Genomic DNA, 14,708 nt, shown 5'->3' on the forward strand with positions numbered 1-14,708 from the left:
TATGATTCTTGCTAGTTCAGATACAGTAAATGAATGTATCATCAATATGAATGACAAAAAAAAGAGCCCTAAGAGCACCAGAATCCATAGTTCAAAAGTCTAAACAAAGTGGGGGGGAGGGAAATAATTAAAGAGATGTTCTGAAGGCAGCACCAATCATGGATTGTTCCATTGTTATCACTATTAGAATTTAAAGATTTTGTTATTTTTAAAATATACAATAGTCTTAAACACCGAGACAAGTTTTTGCACATTTTTATTAGCCCCACATTTTCAAAATAAGTCTCTTATTGTGTACATGCACCTAGCATTGCATTATCATTATGATTTGTATTATCAGATTCACCCAGGAGCCTCAGTCATGGACCAGAGTCTTATCATACAAGATGCTATACAAACAGAACAAAAAGACAGTCCCTGCTCCAAAGAGCTATCTTATGACAGATGAAAGTTGCTGCTTAGTTTGGTTAAGACAATACCACTTTGCCCTGTGGTCCTTTTGGTCTCCTCAGACCTGCTTTGTTAATATAGGGGCATGACATATTAAGATAACTGATTATTACATACCACAGTGTTAATCCTAAAGGGCAGGTTCCTGCAAAGCACAAAAGCAATTGTTATTCTTTAATTAACAATCAAAAGAAATATTGTAGCAATAGGCAATGTGAGGACAAGCAATACAAGAGTCTAGAGTCAAGCCATGACTACCTTTTTTTGCACAGTATATATTTTACTATTTCCTGTTTAGCACCCTCTCTCTCTCTCTCCATGTGAAATCTCATCTGGTTAGCCACTTCTAAGTAAATATCATTTCCGCAGTGTGTAGACAGGAAGATCAAAATTTTTAAAGCAGCTGTCCATACAGATCAGTGGTTCTCAACGAGTATGTGTATTCCTAGGGATATGCAGGTCTTCTGTGGGGTACATCAACTTATCTAGATATTTGCCTAATTTTACACCAGGTTACATAAAAAGCACTAGCAAAGTCAGCACAGACTAAAATTTCATACAATGACTTGTTTATACTGCTCTATATACTATACACTGAAATGTAGGTACAATATTTATATTCTAATTATTTTACAATTCTGTGGTAAAAATGAAAAAGTAAGCCGTTTTTCAGTACTAGTGAGCTGTGACACTTCTGTATTTTTATGTTTGTTTTGTAAACAAGTAGTTTTTAAGTGAGGTGAAATGGGGTATGCAAGACAAACCAGACTACTATACAGGAGTCTAGAAAGGTGGAGAGCCACTGATACAGCTAACATGAAAAATCTCAATCCATGCTCACTTTAGCAGCTGCACAGTGAAGCAGGCCATGAGCTCTTTAGTTCTGTTGTGGCTCAGGTCTGCAAAAGCCAAGTCAAACTCTTTTTGTGGGTTTTCACAGCCCTGCTGAGAAAGACTGAGAGATTGTATTAGATAACAGTCCTTGTACAGGGCTGCACTAGCATCAGCTTTAGTCATTAACAAAAAAAAATCATCCAAAAATTTGAACCAAGCTTTTCAAAGGTTGTAATAATTTCAGATCACCGATCTGCTCTTCCCTCTCCTGGCTACCAGTCTTTTAGATTTCTGAACCTCTGCATTTTCTGGTTCTGGCTGAGACCAAAAGCAGAAATGTCAATGTACCATGTAAAACAGAAGTCTCCCCCGGTATTCCAGTCTCCCCCAAAGCAGGAAGTCCCAGAAATCTTACAAGATAGCTTGTACTTACAAATCTCCAGCCTACTTTGGCAGAGTAGAGGGCTCATGGAGCAGTTCTGTGATGGGCTGAACACCCTCTGATCCTGTTGAACTGAGCACCTCACAGGACTGATCCTTTATTCAGATTCTGGTTCTACACCTCTGACCCCCCTGAGTAATATTTACTTACGAGTAATGCCGTTGACCTCAAAAGGACTACAGGCATGAGTGAAGGTGGTTGGATCATGCCTAAGGTTTAGATAAACCCTTGATCTTTTGAGTGCTTAAACAACACAAGGCCCTCATCAGGCAAAGACTTTACAAAGGTGCTTAACTTTATACACCTTGAGTTGTCCTACTGACCACTCACTGTGCATAAAGTTAAGCATGAACCTAAGCCTTTGCAGGACAGGCGCCCAAACCACTCTCTTACAAAATCACTTGCCATTCTTCACAGTTGCAGTATGCAGCAGTCTAAGTTAAAAACAAAAAAATCCAAAAAACTAGGACTAGACAAAAGCTGAAGGGTTCAATCCTGCAAGATGCTGATTACCCTGCCCCCTCACTAAAATATCTACCTAAGTACTCATCCTGCAGCCATCTCCATAGTGTCTGAGCAGCTAAGGGCACTCCCAACCTCCCAGGATTGGCCTTAAGCCCCAAGAGAGCGCGGAGCAATCTTGAAAGGTGCAGAGCTCCTTTAAGTCTCATGGGCAATGGGAGTTGAGGGGACACTATGAAAGAGTTAAAGGATAATTCAGAAGAACAAAAATGCGAAACAGAAAATATTTTATTTAATTTGCAACACACACTGGCAAGTATTAAAAACCCCAGCCACAAAAGAGAATAAATTTAACCCCTCTTCCCATAAATTCTATCATATACATTAAAAACTACAGTGGAAATATTCGTACATAAATGTCCCACAAATCACACCACATATGCAACAAATACAAGAACAGAAATTTCAACGTATTAACACAAATAAATACTTAATAAAGTAAAAGCATGAAAATTACAACCTGATTTACATGTTTGCAACTCAACAATCATAAATTATCATTTTTTTCTTTTGTAAAAGGATAAATGAATAGTATGCTGTTTATAATAACTTCTCACATTACCTAAGTAACCAGCTACATAAATATTTTCGCTGGCTGCATACATCACTGCATATTACATCAATAACTGATTTCCTAAAATATGCCATGAGGTGTGTCAGTCTTGGAGACATAAACAAGAACATCCTACTTTTATGAACAAGCAAGTCAAGATTAGTCCACAACATTTTACAGAAAGGACTATTCACAAGTTCACAACACTTTCAACAACATATTGGAAAATTGTTCAAATGCATGATCATTTCAAATGCAGTTAGAAAAATGACAAGTAAAGTGCGTCAATACATGTTTTTATTTATTGCCATTATGTCAGGGCAGTTCCGTTTATGACAATTTGTAAATCAGAATTTTTTGGTAGACAGGGGATGATGGGAGAGGACAAGGCCCAACGATCTGTGAATTGGTTGAGGATATTAGGCTCTGATTCAGCAAAACACTTAAGTATATGCTTAACATTAGCACTGAAGTCAGTCTGACGTCAGCACATGCTGAATCAGGCCTTTATAGTCTAGAATGAGTGGGGCCATATGTTCTCACAGACCCAGTTCATTGCAGTCTACCCCATTTTTGGGGTTGGTCCCAATGTAATATCTCAAATTATACTGATGTCAGCAGCAAAAGAGCTCCCCCTTCAAGAAAGAAACACTGTTTCATATGGGTCATTAGGCAGAATCTGAGATATAACAGGGCTCCCTTGAATCTGACTTATACTGGTGGAACTACATTGACTTCAGCAGAGCTGCTCCTGGGGAGTTTTACTCCTGGGGGAATTCTGTGCCATTGCACATGCATAATTCATGTTTCCCGCAAATTTCTTTGCTTCCCAGCAGAAAATGATTTTCTGATAGGGAAACAAAGGGAAACTGCAAGAGCAGTCACGCACTCTTCCCTAGCAGCGCAGGCACATTGTTTCAGGTATCCGGAGCAGCCGGTGGAGAGGTAAAGAACCATGGTGGCTCCTACCCTGCACCGAAATAAGCTGCTAGACCCACCCCAGACACCTCCTCTGGCTGTAGAAAGCTCAGCATCCTCCCCGGCTTCCTGCCCCCATTGCTCCTTAGCCGTGGGGGAGGGCTTGCTGTATGGGGAACTGCTCCCCCGTTCGCCCAACCCCCTGCATCGGACCCCGCATAGTCAGACCCCCCCCGCCAACCCTGACCCCTTACACCCAGACCCCCCCCCAGCCCTCCATACCTGAACCTCACCCTGCTGAACCTAAACCCCTAATCTAGAGCCCCCCTGTATCCAGACCTGCAACTGAATCACCCTGACAAGCCCCCAACCCCACTGAACCCGAGTGAGCTGTACCTGGATCCCCAATACCCCAGCACTCAGACTCCCCCACTGAGCCCCCCCACACCCAGACCCCCCACTGAGTCCCAACCACCTTCATCTGGAACCCCCTGCAGAGTCCCATTGCTCCTGCACCTGGAACCCCTGCCCCCCGCCCACCCAACAGCCTCTGTGCATCCAGATTCCATCCCTCAGACCTCTCACTGATCAGTCTGCACCCAGATTGCTCAAGACAGAACCCTCTGACCCCACACCAAGCCCCTCCACACTTGGATCCTGCCTGGTTGAGCTTGCCTGCCCCACACCTGATGCATCTGACACAGAGGATCAGAGCCCTGAGGTATTTCTAAGGCAGGCCCAGCCCTGGTGCTGTGCCAGGGTTGGGTGCAACCTCATCACCGAGTCAGTGTCCTGAGGGGGGGGGAGGGAGGCTGTGCAGCCAATGGTCTGCGCTCCCCACTGCCATGCTGGAGCCTCCACATTTGTTTAACAAATAAAACTTGAAGAATTTTGCAGAATTTTAAAATATTGTGTGCAGAAATTTTTAGAATTTTTAATTTTGGGGCGCAGAATTCCCTCAGGAGTGACCTGGTTTACACTGATAAAGCATGATCATAAACAGGCCTGAAGTATGGCTTCTCCTCCAGGAGGGGGCAGCAGAACTTCCTCTAGAATCCTACTAGTTGCTGAAATAATGCCACTTATTTTAATAGTTACAAAAATACAGTATCACCAGGTAGTGCATTTTTAAACAAAAAGGCAGATACAAAAATAATAAATCTTATATTAAAAATGGACTTTGAGACTTTGTTCCCACTTCAACTTTCCTACATATCTAGATTGTTAGAAAGGCATTGGAGGTCAGTCGCTGATCCCATCATTTATTCCATTTTTATCTTCATCTAATCTGTTATGGCACCAATAATAGCTTTTCTTACCCTCCCTTTTAAGTCTCAGCAATGAGACTTGGATTTCCTTTGAGAAAATGCCTCTCAAGTTTTCATTGTCTTTACCGCTTTGGTCAGATTGCTGTAAAAGCCAGCCATGCTGCTTGGAAAGAATGAGTCCACTACAGTCTGGGGAAGATAGCCACCAAGATCAGTCTGAAAGAAAGTGAGGACTTGGGTCTTGCCTGGTTCCCTGAGAAAACAACACATCAGTGCAAGTTATCTTACAACCAGAAGTGTAAAATATTAAGGACTTTATAAGATTTCTTATATTTGGGATGTGTTATCTATGGATAAATATTTCTATGCCTTTTCCATAGAATGGGCACAAAGCAAATTTCCCGATTACTCTCCCATCAATGTGCCTTTACCTATCCCTACAAGGAAAGGATAGTAAATTTCTCAATTAATTTAGGCCCTGATTCAGCAGAGCACTTAAGCATGTGCTGAACTTTAAGTATGTGAATTGCCTCTGAAGTCAGTGGGACTACTCATATACTTAAAGTTAAGCACATGTTTATGTGCTCTACTGAATCAGATTCTTAATCCTCGGCTTTTCAGCTAAGAATGCCAACGAGGAGACTCACTGTGATGATAGTTTCTGTAATGTTAACACATGTCCGCTAGGAAATGGAAAAAAAGAGACTAACTCATTTCACCTAGGGCACTGAACATCACTCAGTTTTAACGACAATGTCTACCAGCCACAACCAGATATAAACCAGTAACTGCCAGAGGGTTCTCTGTTGAATGGTGCACATTAATACATACACACGATAGCTATGGATAGGACTTTCAAGTACAGCATATGTAATATTCAAATAGACTTCTTACCCTGGAATAGGTATACAGAAACAGCCACAGGGATAATTAAACCCTCTTACGTATGTGGGTTGGGGAGGACAGAGTGCATGTTCCACATTGGTTGCTACAAGAAAAAAATCACTTTAAAAGTAAACATTTTCTACCACAGTAAACACAACTAGCTGAGAAGAATGAAAGCTAGTCAAAGATTCTTGAGGTTGATGTTCTTTGGCCTGTGTTATGCATGGTGATCATAATATTCCCTTCTGGCCATCAAATCTATGAATCAAAGTACTGCATGCATTATAGGAATGATTTCTGCTGGTATGGACTGTACACCAAGGCACTTCAAAAGACATGTATTGGGCTTGTACAGTATTATGGCACCACAGTGTTTTAATAGTAACTTAAGTTGCTTGCACTCTAATCTAAAAGTAAGATAAATGCATTTCACAAAGATGTTCCTCTCTTGGTCTTTTGAGAAGGCATAGGCTCACTGCACATATCTATATATAGAGAGAGTGATTCCTGCCTGGTGATCCAAAGAGGGCATTGTGGGGCATTGAAACTCTTGACTTAAGACTTAATGAAAGATGTAATGAACGTGAAGAAAGAAAGATGAATATATGCATAATGAAATAGTTGCTCTCTGCAGGAAAACGAATCACTGTTGGGGTGCTCTATGGGCACATCTCTTCACTGTCTTTAGTTAAGCAAAATTTAACAGCTTTCAGTACATCCTATGAAGTGTCCAGAGGCAATGCTTCCGAAGGGACTTTCTTAAGACACTTCTACAAGTTCTAAAAAAAATGTACCCAGCTGAATATTAACTGAAATATCTGTTCCTTCTCAGAAGAACATTATGAAAAGGAATGATAGGCAAACAGTATAATCATTCACTGAAGAGTGTAAATATTGATGATATCCTATATGATGATAATGATGTAATGAAGCACTAATACTTGCTAATAACTATTAAGCATCTTCTGACCAAGATTTTTACTGTATATCCAACGTATATATATTTTGAAAAACAAAAAGAATATATCCTGAAAGATTTTCAGTTATATTCACTAACTTACTGTTAATACAAAATATAATACAATATAATATAAATGGATTGGAAATTTAAATATTTTACCAGCAGATGCTATAGTCCCGTCTTCATACTGCTTAATTAGCACCACATCTACAAAATCTCTTGGAGAAATAATCTTCATGAAGGCTGATGGGGTAATGGTTCTGCATATAGAGATAGTCTACAAAACACAAAACAGCATTAAATCACTGTATATGTACATATAGATGCAGTGATGTGCTTCTAACATAGTAAGCGAGAGATTGTGATATCTTTTATCATGCTTACTTGGCAAGCAGTGCCATTTATTTCAGTTACACAAATCTGTGGAATAACTTGCTATTCAGGGTGAGTAAATGTACCAGCTGGAGTCTTGACTCAACAACATTTTTGATGGGGAAAATACAGTGATGAGAGGTGGATCCAATGCCATAAGAATAAGCAACACAATGCTCTTTAAGAAGAAAGTCACCCACAGATGTCGTTATTTACAAGCTCCAGTTTCAGGTAATAACTTTGTTACATGAAACTTGGCGCATAACTTGTTATCCCACAGGAAATTTAACACAGTTCTCTTGTATCTAAACATCTGCCCCACCACATTGGTGAATGTTATATAAGCCGGACAAATATGTAAACGCAGAATGGAAGACTCTATCGTATGTGATTTACAAATGTATCTTTTTGTATTTAATTCTAAATAACTTGCAGATTCTCACAAGCTGATAAAAATAAAGGGCTCTGAAATCCAACTGAATGCTCCCTGCACTCATGCTGGTGTGCTTCAGGTACTGAAGAAAGTCGGGATGAGTTCAATGCAGTATGTGCTGTGATGGCAAAATTCCTGAACTAAAGGCTGAGAGTTAAATATATAAATGGCTTTACATTTGTTGGGTCATGATAAACCTCTTCATTAGTTAAACACAGATTTGTGTACTATTTTTTTTTTAAGATTACCTTCTTTTACCAATAAGAATTGTTTAAAATATTATGAACGCTTATCAGAGTTAGCATGATAAAACAATATAACTTTGGAGTCAGTTCTGAAATTAGAATGGTTATAAAATGTGTATTGTTTAGCCAACAGGCTATAGCTACTCGTTCAAAGGGGTTACAGTGTATTGTGTAAATACATGCAAACATTTTAGAACATGAGATTTACATTGTCAAAATAAAACAGTTTTGTACAGCTTGTTCAGAACAAAAGAATTCCTGGTGACCAATTTCTAACAATGATTTTAAACTGTGCTTGAGATACACATATCAGGCTGCAATATCTTCTTTAGGATCTTGTAAATATCTGTTTATGTATACACTGTAAGATACAGTATAAGGCACTAAAAAAGTGACTGAAAATAAAAGGGTCCATTTCCGCTCTCACTGAAACCTCATCTGATATATTTTTGCATGGGTTTAATTATTCCTGGTGCCCCAAGTACATATTTTATTTTTACAATATATTTTATAGTAATGAGCAATAATGCAGAAATAATTTTCTCTTCAGATTTTTGTAACAGATCTGTAATGTGATGAGAATTTTACCACAATGCTCCCTATCATTTTCATGGAACTTACATCACTAATAGTTTCAATCAGCTCAAAGTCCTTCACATTCTGGTCCCACTTTGTTCTTAGTCCACCAGCTTCTGGTTTTAAGCACTCCCAGACAGCCTCAGGACTCGCAGAGACTATTCCATCTCCTTTGTATCTGTAGGAAAACAAACATGAAACTAAAATTACCTTTGAATTTTTCTCCTGAACAACAGACAAGAGTTATTCACTCACACACAGTCATCCCCTCTCCCCCTCGTAATTTTGGAATACCTTACTTACATGTTGCCAGAAAACTCAGTTGATGGTCTCCAATAAATTGAAACTTCATTCTATCAAAAGTGAAATAAGTGAAGACAGCCTTTAGACCTGATGTAGCAATTAACAGGCTAATCTCTTTGCCACAGCTAGCTAGCAGACATTCCAAACCCACGAAAAAAGTGCAGAAATTGGGCTTGTTTTTGGCTTAATTGGCTTGTGAGTTGTTTGTTGGCTAGTTTTTGGCTTATAGCTTGTTTGGCTTGTAGCTTATTCCTTCTCTTTTTTGATCGGTTCCTGGCAAGCAGGGGCAAGGGGGGGATGGGAAGTAGTGGTGCACAGTGGACCCCTACCACTATCCCAGACTGCACGCCGGGAGAATCTAGTCACCTAGAGTGTTGGGGTTCTTAGGGATTGGCTTAGAATCATAGAATATCAGGGTTGGAAGGGACCTCAGGAAGTCATCTAGTCCAACCCCCTGCTCAAAGCAGGGGCAATTCCCAACTAAATCATCCCAGCCAGGGCTTTGTCAAGCCTGACCTTAAAAACCTCTAAGGAAGGAGATTCCACCACCTCCCTAGGTAACGCATTCCAGTGCTTCACAACGCTCTTGCCTGGTCTACACTACGCGTTTAAACCGAATTTAGCAGCGTTAAACCGATTTAACCCTGCACCCGTCCACACAATGAGGCCCTTTATATTGATATAAAGGGCTCTTTAAACCGGTTTCTGTACTCCTCTCCGACAGTGCTGAAATCGGTATTGCCATGTCGGATTAGGGTTAGTGTGGCCGCAAATCGACAGGATTGGCCTCCGGGCGGTATCCCACAGTGCACCATTGTGACCGCTCTGGAAAGCAATCTGAACTCGGATGCACTGGCCAGGTAGATAGGAAAAGCCCCGTGAACGTTTGAATTTCATTTCCTGTTTGCCCAGCGTGGAGCACTGATCAGCACCGGTGGCGATGCAGTCCCAAATCCAAAAAGAGCTCTAGCATGGACCATCCGGGAGATACTGGATCTGATTGCTATATGGGGAGACAAATCTGTTCTATCAGAGCTCCGTTACAGAAGACTAAATGGCAAAGCATTTGAAAAAATCTCCACGCTATGATAGACAGAGGCCACAGCACAGTGCCGTGTGACAAGTGTAATGAAAAGCCAAAGAATCAAATGGACGCTCATGGACAGAGGGAGGGGGTACTGAGGACCCCAGCTATCCCACAGTCCCCGAAAAGCATTTGCATTCTTGGCTAAGCTCCCAATGCCTGAAGGGTCAAAAACATTGTCCCGGGTGGTTCAGGGTATATGTCGTCAATTTACACCCTTCCCCCCCACACCCCCAAAAGAAAAGGGGAAAAAAAGTTTCTCGCTTTTTTTCAATATCACTCTATGTCTACTGCATGCTGCTGGTAGACCGGGTGCTGCAGCTGAACACCAGCATCCCCTTCCTGGTAGATAGCAGTCATATTGTACCATCTGCCATTGAAATCATCAGCCCGTGAGTGCTCCTGGCTGGCCTCGGTGAGGTCGGCCAGGGGCGCCTGGGTGAAAATTGGAATGACTCCCGGTCATTCCTGGCAGATGGTACAGAACGGCTGGTAACCATCCTCATCATAGCAACTGGAGGCTGAGCTCTATCAGCCCCCCACTTTCATGTCTAAAGAAAAGATTCTGTACTGTCTGGACTATCACAGCTGCTGGAGGCTACCTCCTCCTCATTTTATCTCACTAAAACGTCAGTGTTTCTTATTCTTGCATTCTTTATTACTTCATCACACAAATGAGGGGACACTGCCATGGTAGCCCAAGAGGGTTGGGGGAGGAAGGAAGCAACGGGTGGGGTTGTTGCAGGAGTACCCCCTAGAATGGCATGCAGCTCATCATTTCTGAAGGATCTCTGGGGCTCTGACATGGAGCGGCTGTGCTCTCTGGCTCTCTAGTACACTTGCCCCATATTCTAGGCAGGACTGACTCCATTTTTAGACAAAACATAAAGAAGAGAATGACCCGGGGAGTCATTCCCATTTTTGTCCATGCGCCCCCGGCCGACCTCAGTGAGGCCAGCCAGGAGCACTCATGACAGCAGCAAACGGTACAGAATGACTGATAACCATCATCTCATCGCCAATTTACAACGGCATGGCAGACGGTGCAGTAGGGATGGTAACCGTCTGCTACCTTGCAAAGGCAAATGAATGCTGCTGTGTAGCACTGCAGTACCACGTCTGTCAGCAGCATCCAGTACACATACAGTGACAAAAGGCAAAACGGGCTCCATGGTTGCCATGCTATGGCGTCTGCCAGGGCAATCCAGGGAAAAGGGGCGTGAAATGATTGTCTGCCGTTGCTTTCACGGAGGAATGATTGAGTGACAACATTTACCCAGAATCACCCGCGACACTGTTTTTGCACCATCATGCATTGGGATCTCAAGCCAGAATTCCAATGGGCAGGGGAGACTGCGGGAACTATGGGATAGCTACCCACAGTGCAACGCTCTGGAGACTGACGCTAGCCGCAGTACATGGATGCACACCACTGAATTAATGTGCTTAGTGTGGCCGCGTGCACTCGACTTCATATAATCTGTTTTACAAAACCGGCTTATGTAAAATCGGAATAATCCCGTACTGTAGACATACCTTCTGAGTGAAAAAGTTTTTCCTAATATCCAACCTAAACCTCCCCCACTGCAACTTGAGACCATTTCTTCTTGTCCTGTCATCGGGTACCACTGAGAACTTGTTTTGGCCTTGCTTTGAAATGGGACTAGCTTGATTTTTGGCTTATTGTGAAAGTTGGGTGCTTATTTATCACGTGAAAGTTGGCAACTGTGCTAGCTAGTTTTGTCAGCGGTTACTGAGTCAGCCAAAGGACTGGCAAATACAATAACTTCCAAAGATTTTAATTACAAATCCTACCTCAGTGTCTCTAACCAGAGAGCTAACAGTTAACAGCAGAACTGTATAAAGGCCTGAGCTGTCATGACAAAGCTGTGATCACTGTTAGCTGCTAATATTTTGCCAGTAGAGTCAGAAATCTGGAAACATAACTCCGGGCCTTACTCTGCAGGGGGCTGAGCGTCTCCTAGTAACTCCCCATCGACCCCTGTTTATCACTGGCGCCTAGACACGAGGGTGATGGGCACTCCAGGAAGACCGTAGACCGAGCATCCCGCAGGACCGGCCATGGGTTGAACGGGGACCCGGGGCTGGCAGGGGATCCAACCAACACCCTCCTGCTGCAGCGCCCAGATGCACCAGTGGCCGGTTTTGCCCTCCCCCGAGGGAGGAACAGGAACCGGGGCAGCAGCTACCATGTCCCCCCGGCCTCGCTGCGGAGCCCGGGCCCAGCCTGCTCACCGTGCGCTTGCAGCTCCGCCAGCCGCTCGGGTCCTTCCGGTAGAGCTGCACGGTGTCCGCCAGCGAGCGGACCCGCTCCTCGTAAGCCATGGCGGGCAACGGGCCCCGGACCGGCTGGAGGAGGAGGAGCCACCGCCCACAGGGGGCCGGGCTGGCGCCGATAGGAGCTCCCAGCCTGGGCCGAGCCCGGCGCCTCCCACTCACCTGATAGAGCTGCCCGGGCCTCGGGAGGGACGCAGGGCTCCTGGTGGGGCTGGGCCTCGCCAGCGCACTGGCTGTGCTGCCTGCTGAGCCCGCGGCGCTTCCCAGGCCGCCAGCGCCAGGCTCCGCTCCCGGCGGCGGGGGGTTAGCAGCGCCCCAGCTGGGCGGCGCGGCGCGGTGCGGTGCCTGCGGGCTGCTCTATCCGCCTACCGCGCGGCCCCGGCTGCTCTGCCCGCCCCCAGCACAGCGTCCTGCCCCCACTTCTCGAGCTGGCCGGGGGGGGGGGAAGAGAGGGTGTGTGAGAGAGACAGGGAGGGGGGTGTGAGAGGAAAGGAGGGGTAAGTGTGTGGGGGGGAGGCTAAGTGTGTGTGTGTGTGAGAGAGGGAGGGGTAAATGTGTGGGGCGATGTGTGTGTGTGAGAGAGAGAGAGGGAGGAGTGTGTGTGGGCGGGTTGTGTGTGTGAGGTGTGTGAGAGAGGGAGGGGTAAGTGTGTGTGGGGGGGGTTGTGTGTGTGTGAGAGAGAGGGAGGAGTGTGTGTGGGCGGGTTGTGTGTGTGAGAGGTGTGTGAGAGAGGGAGGGGTAAGTGTGTGTGGGGGGGGTTGTGTGTGTGTGAGAGAGAGGGAGGCGTGTGTGTGGGCGCGTTGTGTGTGTGAGTGGTGTGTGAGAGAGGGAGGAGTGTGGGGGTGTGAGAGTGAGCATAAAACAGGCCATGGAACCTCACTCAGGTTCTGAATCAAGCTCCTAACTTCTGTTCCAGTACAGTATAGCTTTCTTCTGCTAGACTGCACACAACTATAAAATGTACAGTAGCAAGAACCTTTTATTTTCAGGGAGATGGGCTGGATAGCCTTTTTCTAGGATAACATAGACCTCTTCAAACTATGGCATCTTCAGTTAGGATGGGAAGATTATGCACATATTTAAAAGCTAGAAGAAGGTACTTTTGCCTGGGTTTAATTATTCCTGGTGCTCTGTACACATATTTTATTTTTACAATATATTTTTACTGTATAGTAATGAGCAATAATGCAAAAATACTTCTCTTCAGATTTTTGTAATGCATCTGTGATGTGATACTAAACTTGGGTACAACTAAAATTAAACACAAAGCTAAAGAATGCTTTATCCACTTCAAAAACTGTTGCCATGTACTGTAGTTCAGAAGACTATATTTCAATGGTCCTCTGTGGTTCAAATGACAGCTGAAAGGTCTCTACAAATACATATGTTCATAACACAAAACAAATGGAGCATTTTCCTAGACATTTGAACATATCAGTTCATTAGATTCAGACATGTTTCGGTCAACAGTAGTCTTTGGTTTCTTTCTGGTAAACTTTGCCCCAGATTTCAGATATTTTTCCTTACTATGAATGACTTGGATGTATTGATCATTGCTGCTGGTTTGCTGATCGCTGCTAGATCCAATGGAAATGGAATCGGACTCTGTTAGAGATTGTTCGAGGTTACGCTTGGATTTAGGTTTCACATGATGCTCTGGATAGGGCTGATCAAGAGCCACATGTTTCATGTGTGACTTTTTGTGGGAATGTGGAGGTCTATCTTGTTCTAGCTCAAAGCCATCATCCCAGGATTTGTAGTGCATTTTGACTAGATCCTTGCCCCTAAGGATTTGACTGTCCACACGTTCACCAATGTAAAATCGGGGACCTGGGCGAAGATCTGAGAGTGAGCGTGGTCGGTAGGATCTGTTTATCAAGTCTTTCCTTAATTCCTCCTCCTCCTCTTCCTCTTCACTGAAGTGAGGGGAGTATGTCCTGTGTGGTGTTCGAACCACATATCTTCTGACACTCCTTGGATATAATTCAACTATGTTTCCTGACTCCTCCATTCTGAAATGCCTTGGGAGCCGGGAAGTGGAACGGAGAAGCTTTTTGCGGGATTCATGTTCATTAACAATAAAATACCTTGTGGTGGGCACTTTGCGTCCCACAAAAGCTGGAGCTCCTGCCCCAAAAGTGTCTGGATTTACTTGTTGGATACCTCTCCTAAAGAGAGGTTCAGAATGAACATCTTCCACATGCTTTTTGAAAGTCAGAGGAGTGTAGGGCTTTGTTTTACAGAGCTCACTTGTACTTCCATGTACAACACTTGAGTACCTTTAAAAAAAAAAAAAGGAAGTAACATATATATCCCCCAAATAATCCTGCAATGAAGGTAAATAGTCAACCCATTTGTTTAAACAGCGGAGCAAACTGAGGCATAGAGGTTTAGGGACAGATTGTGAATCCCTTACTTACACAAAGAATCAAAGAGGCTATTCATGTCAGCAAGTGATCTACAATGTGAGTTTCATTCATAATCTGGCCCTAACTGACTTGTCCAAGATCACCGAAGAAGTTTGTGGCAGAGCAAGAAATCCAGCTCAGATATCCTAAGCAACA

The 14,708-nt window shown here is 43.7% G+C and overlaps 2 protein-coding genes across 2 annotated transcripts in view; both read right to left on the minus strand.

The window, feature by feature from the left end:
• Nucleotides 1-4,613: 4,613 nt before the first annotated feature.
• STARD5 (StAR related lipid transfer domain containing 5) lies at nt 4,614-12,239 on the minus strand. Its single transcript, XM_030578908.1, has 6 exons — nt 12,103-12,239; nt 8,763-8,812; nt 8,505-8,637; nt 6,993-7,110; nt 5,882-5,975; nt 4,614-5,240 (listed from the first exon to the last, which is right to left on the minus strand). The coding sequence occupies exons 1-6, from the start codon at nt 12,190-12,192 to the stop codon at nt 5,093-5,095; spliced, it is 633 nt and encodes a 210-aa protein (XP_030434768.1). The 5' UTR covers nt 12,193-12,239; the 3' UTR covers nt 4,614-5,092.
• A 1,019-nt stretch (nt 12,240-13,258) lies between these two features.
• Nucleotides 13,259-14,708, minus strand: part of TMC3 (transmembrane channel like 3) — a 72,810-nt gene continuing 71,360 nt past the window's right edge. Inside the window, exon 24 of the mRNA XM_030578224.1 lies at nt 13,259-14,423. Within this exon, the coding sequence (XP_030434084.1) occupies nt 13,562-14,423 (862 nt within the window). The 3' untranslated portion in view covers nt 13,259-13,561. The remainder of the gene's footprint in view (nt 14,424-14,708) is intronic.

The sequence above is a fragment of the Gopherus evgoodei genome, chromosome 10, assembly GCF_007399415.2.
Source record: "Gopherus evgoodei ecotype Sinaloan lineage chromosome 10, rGopEvg1_v1.p, whole genome shotgun sequence".
Taxonomy (NCBI): Eukaryota; Metazoa; Chordata; order Testudines; family Testudinidae; genus Gopherus; species Gopherus evgoodei.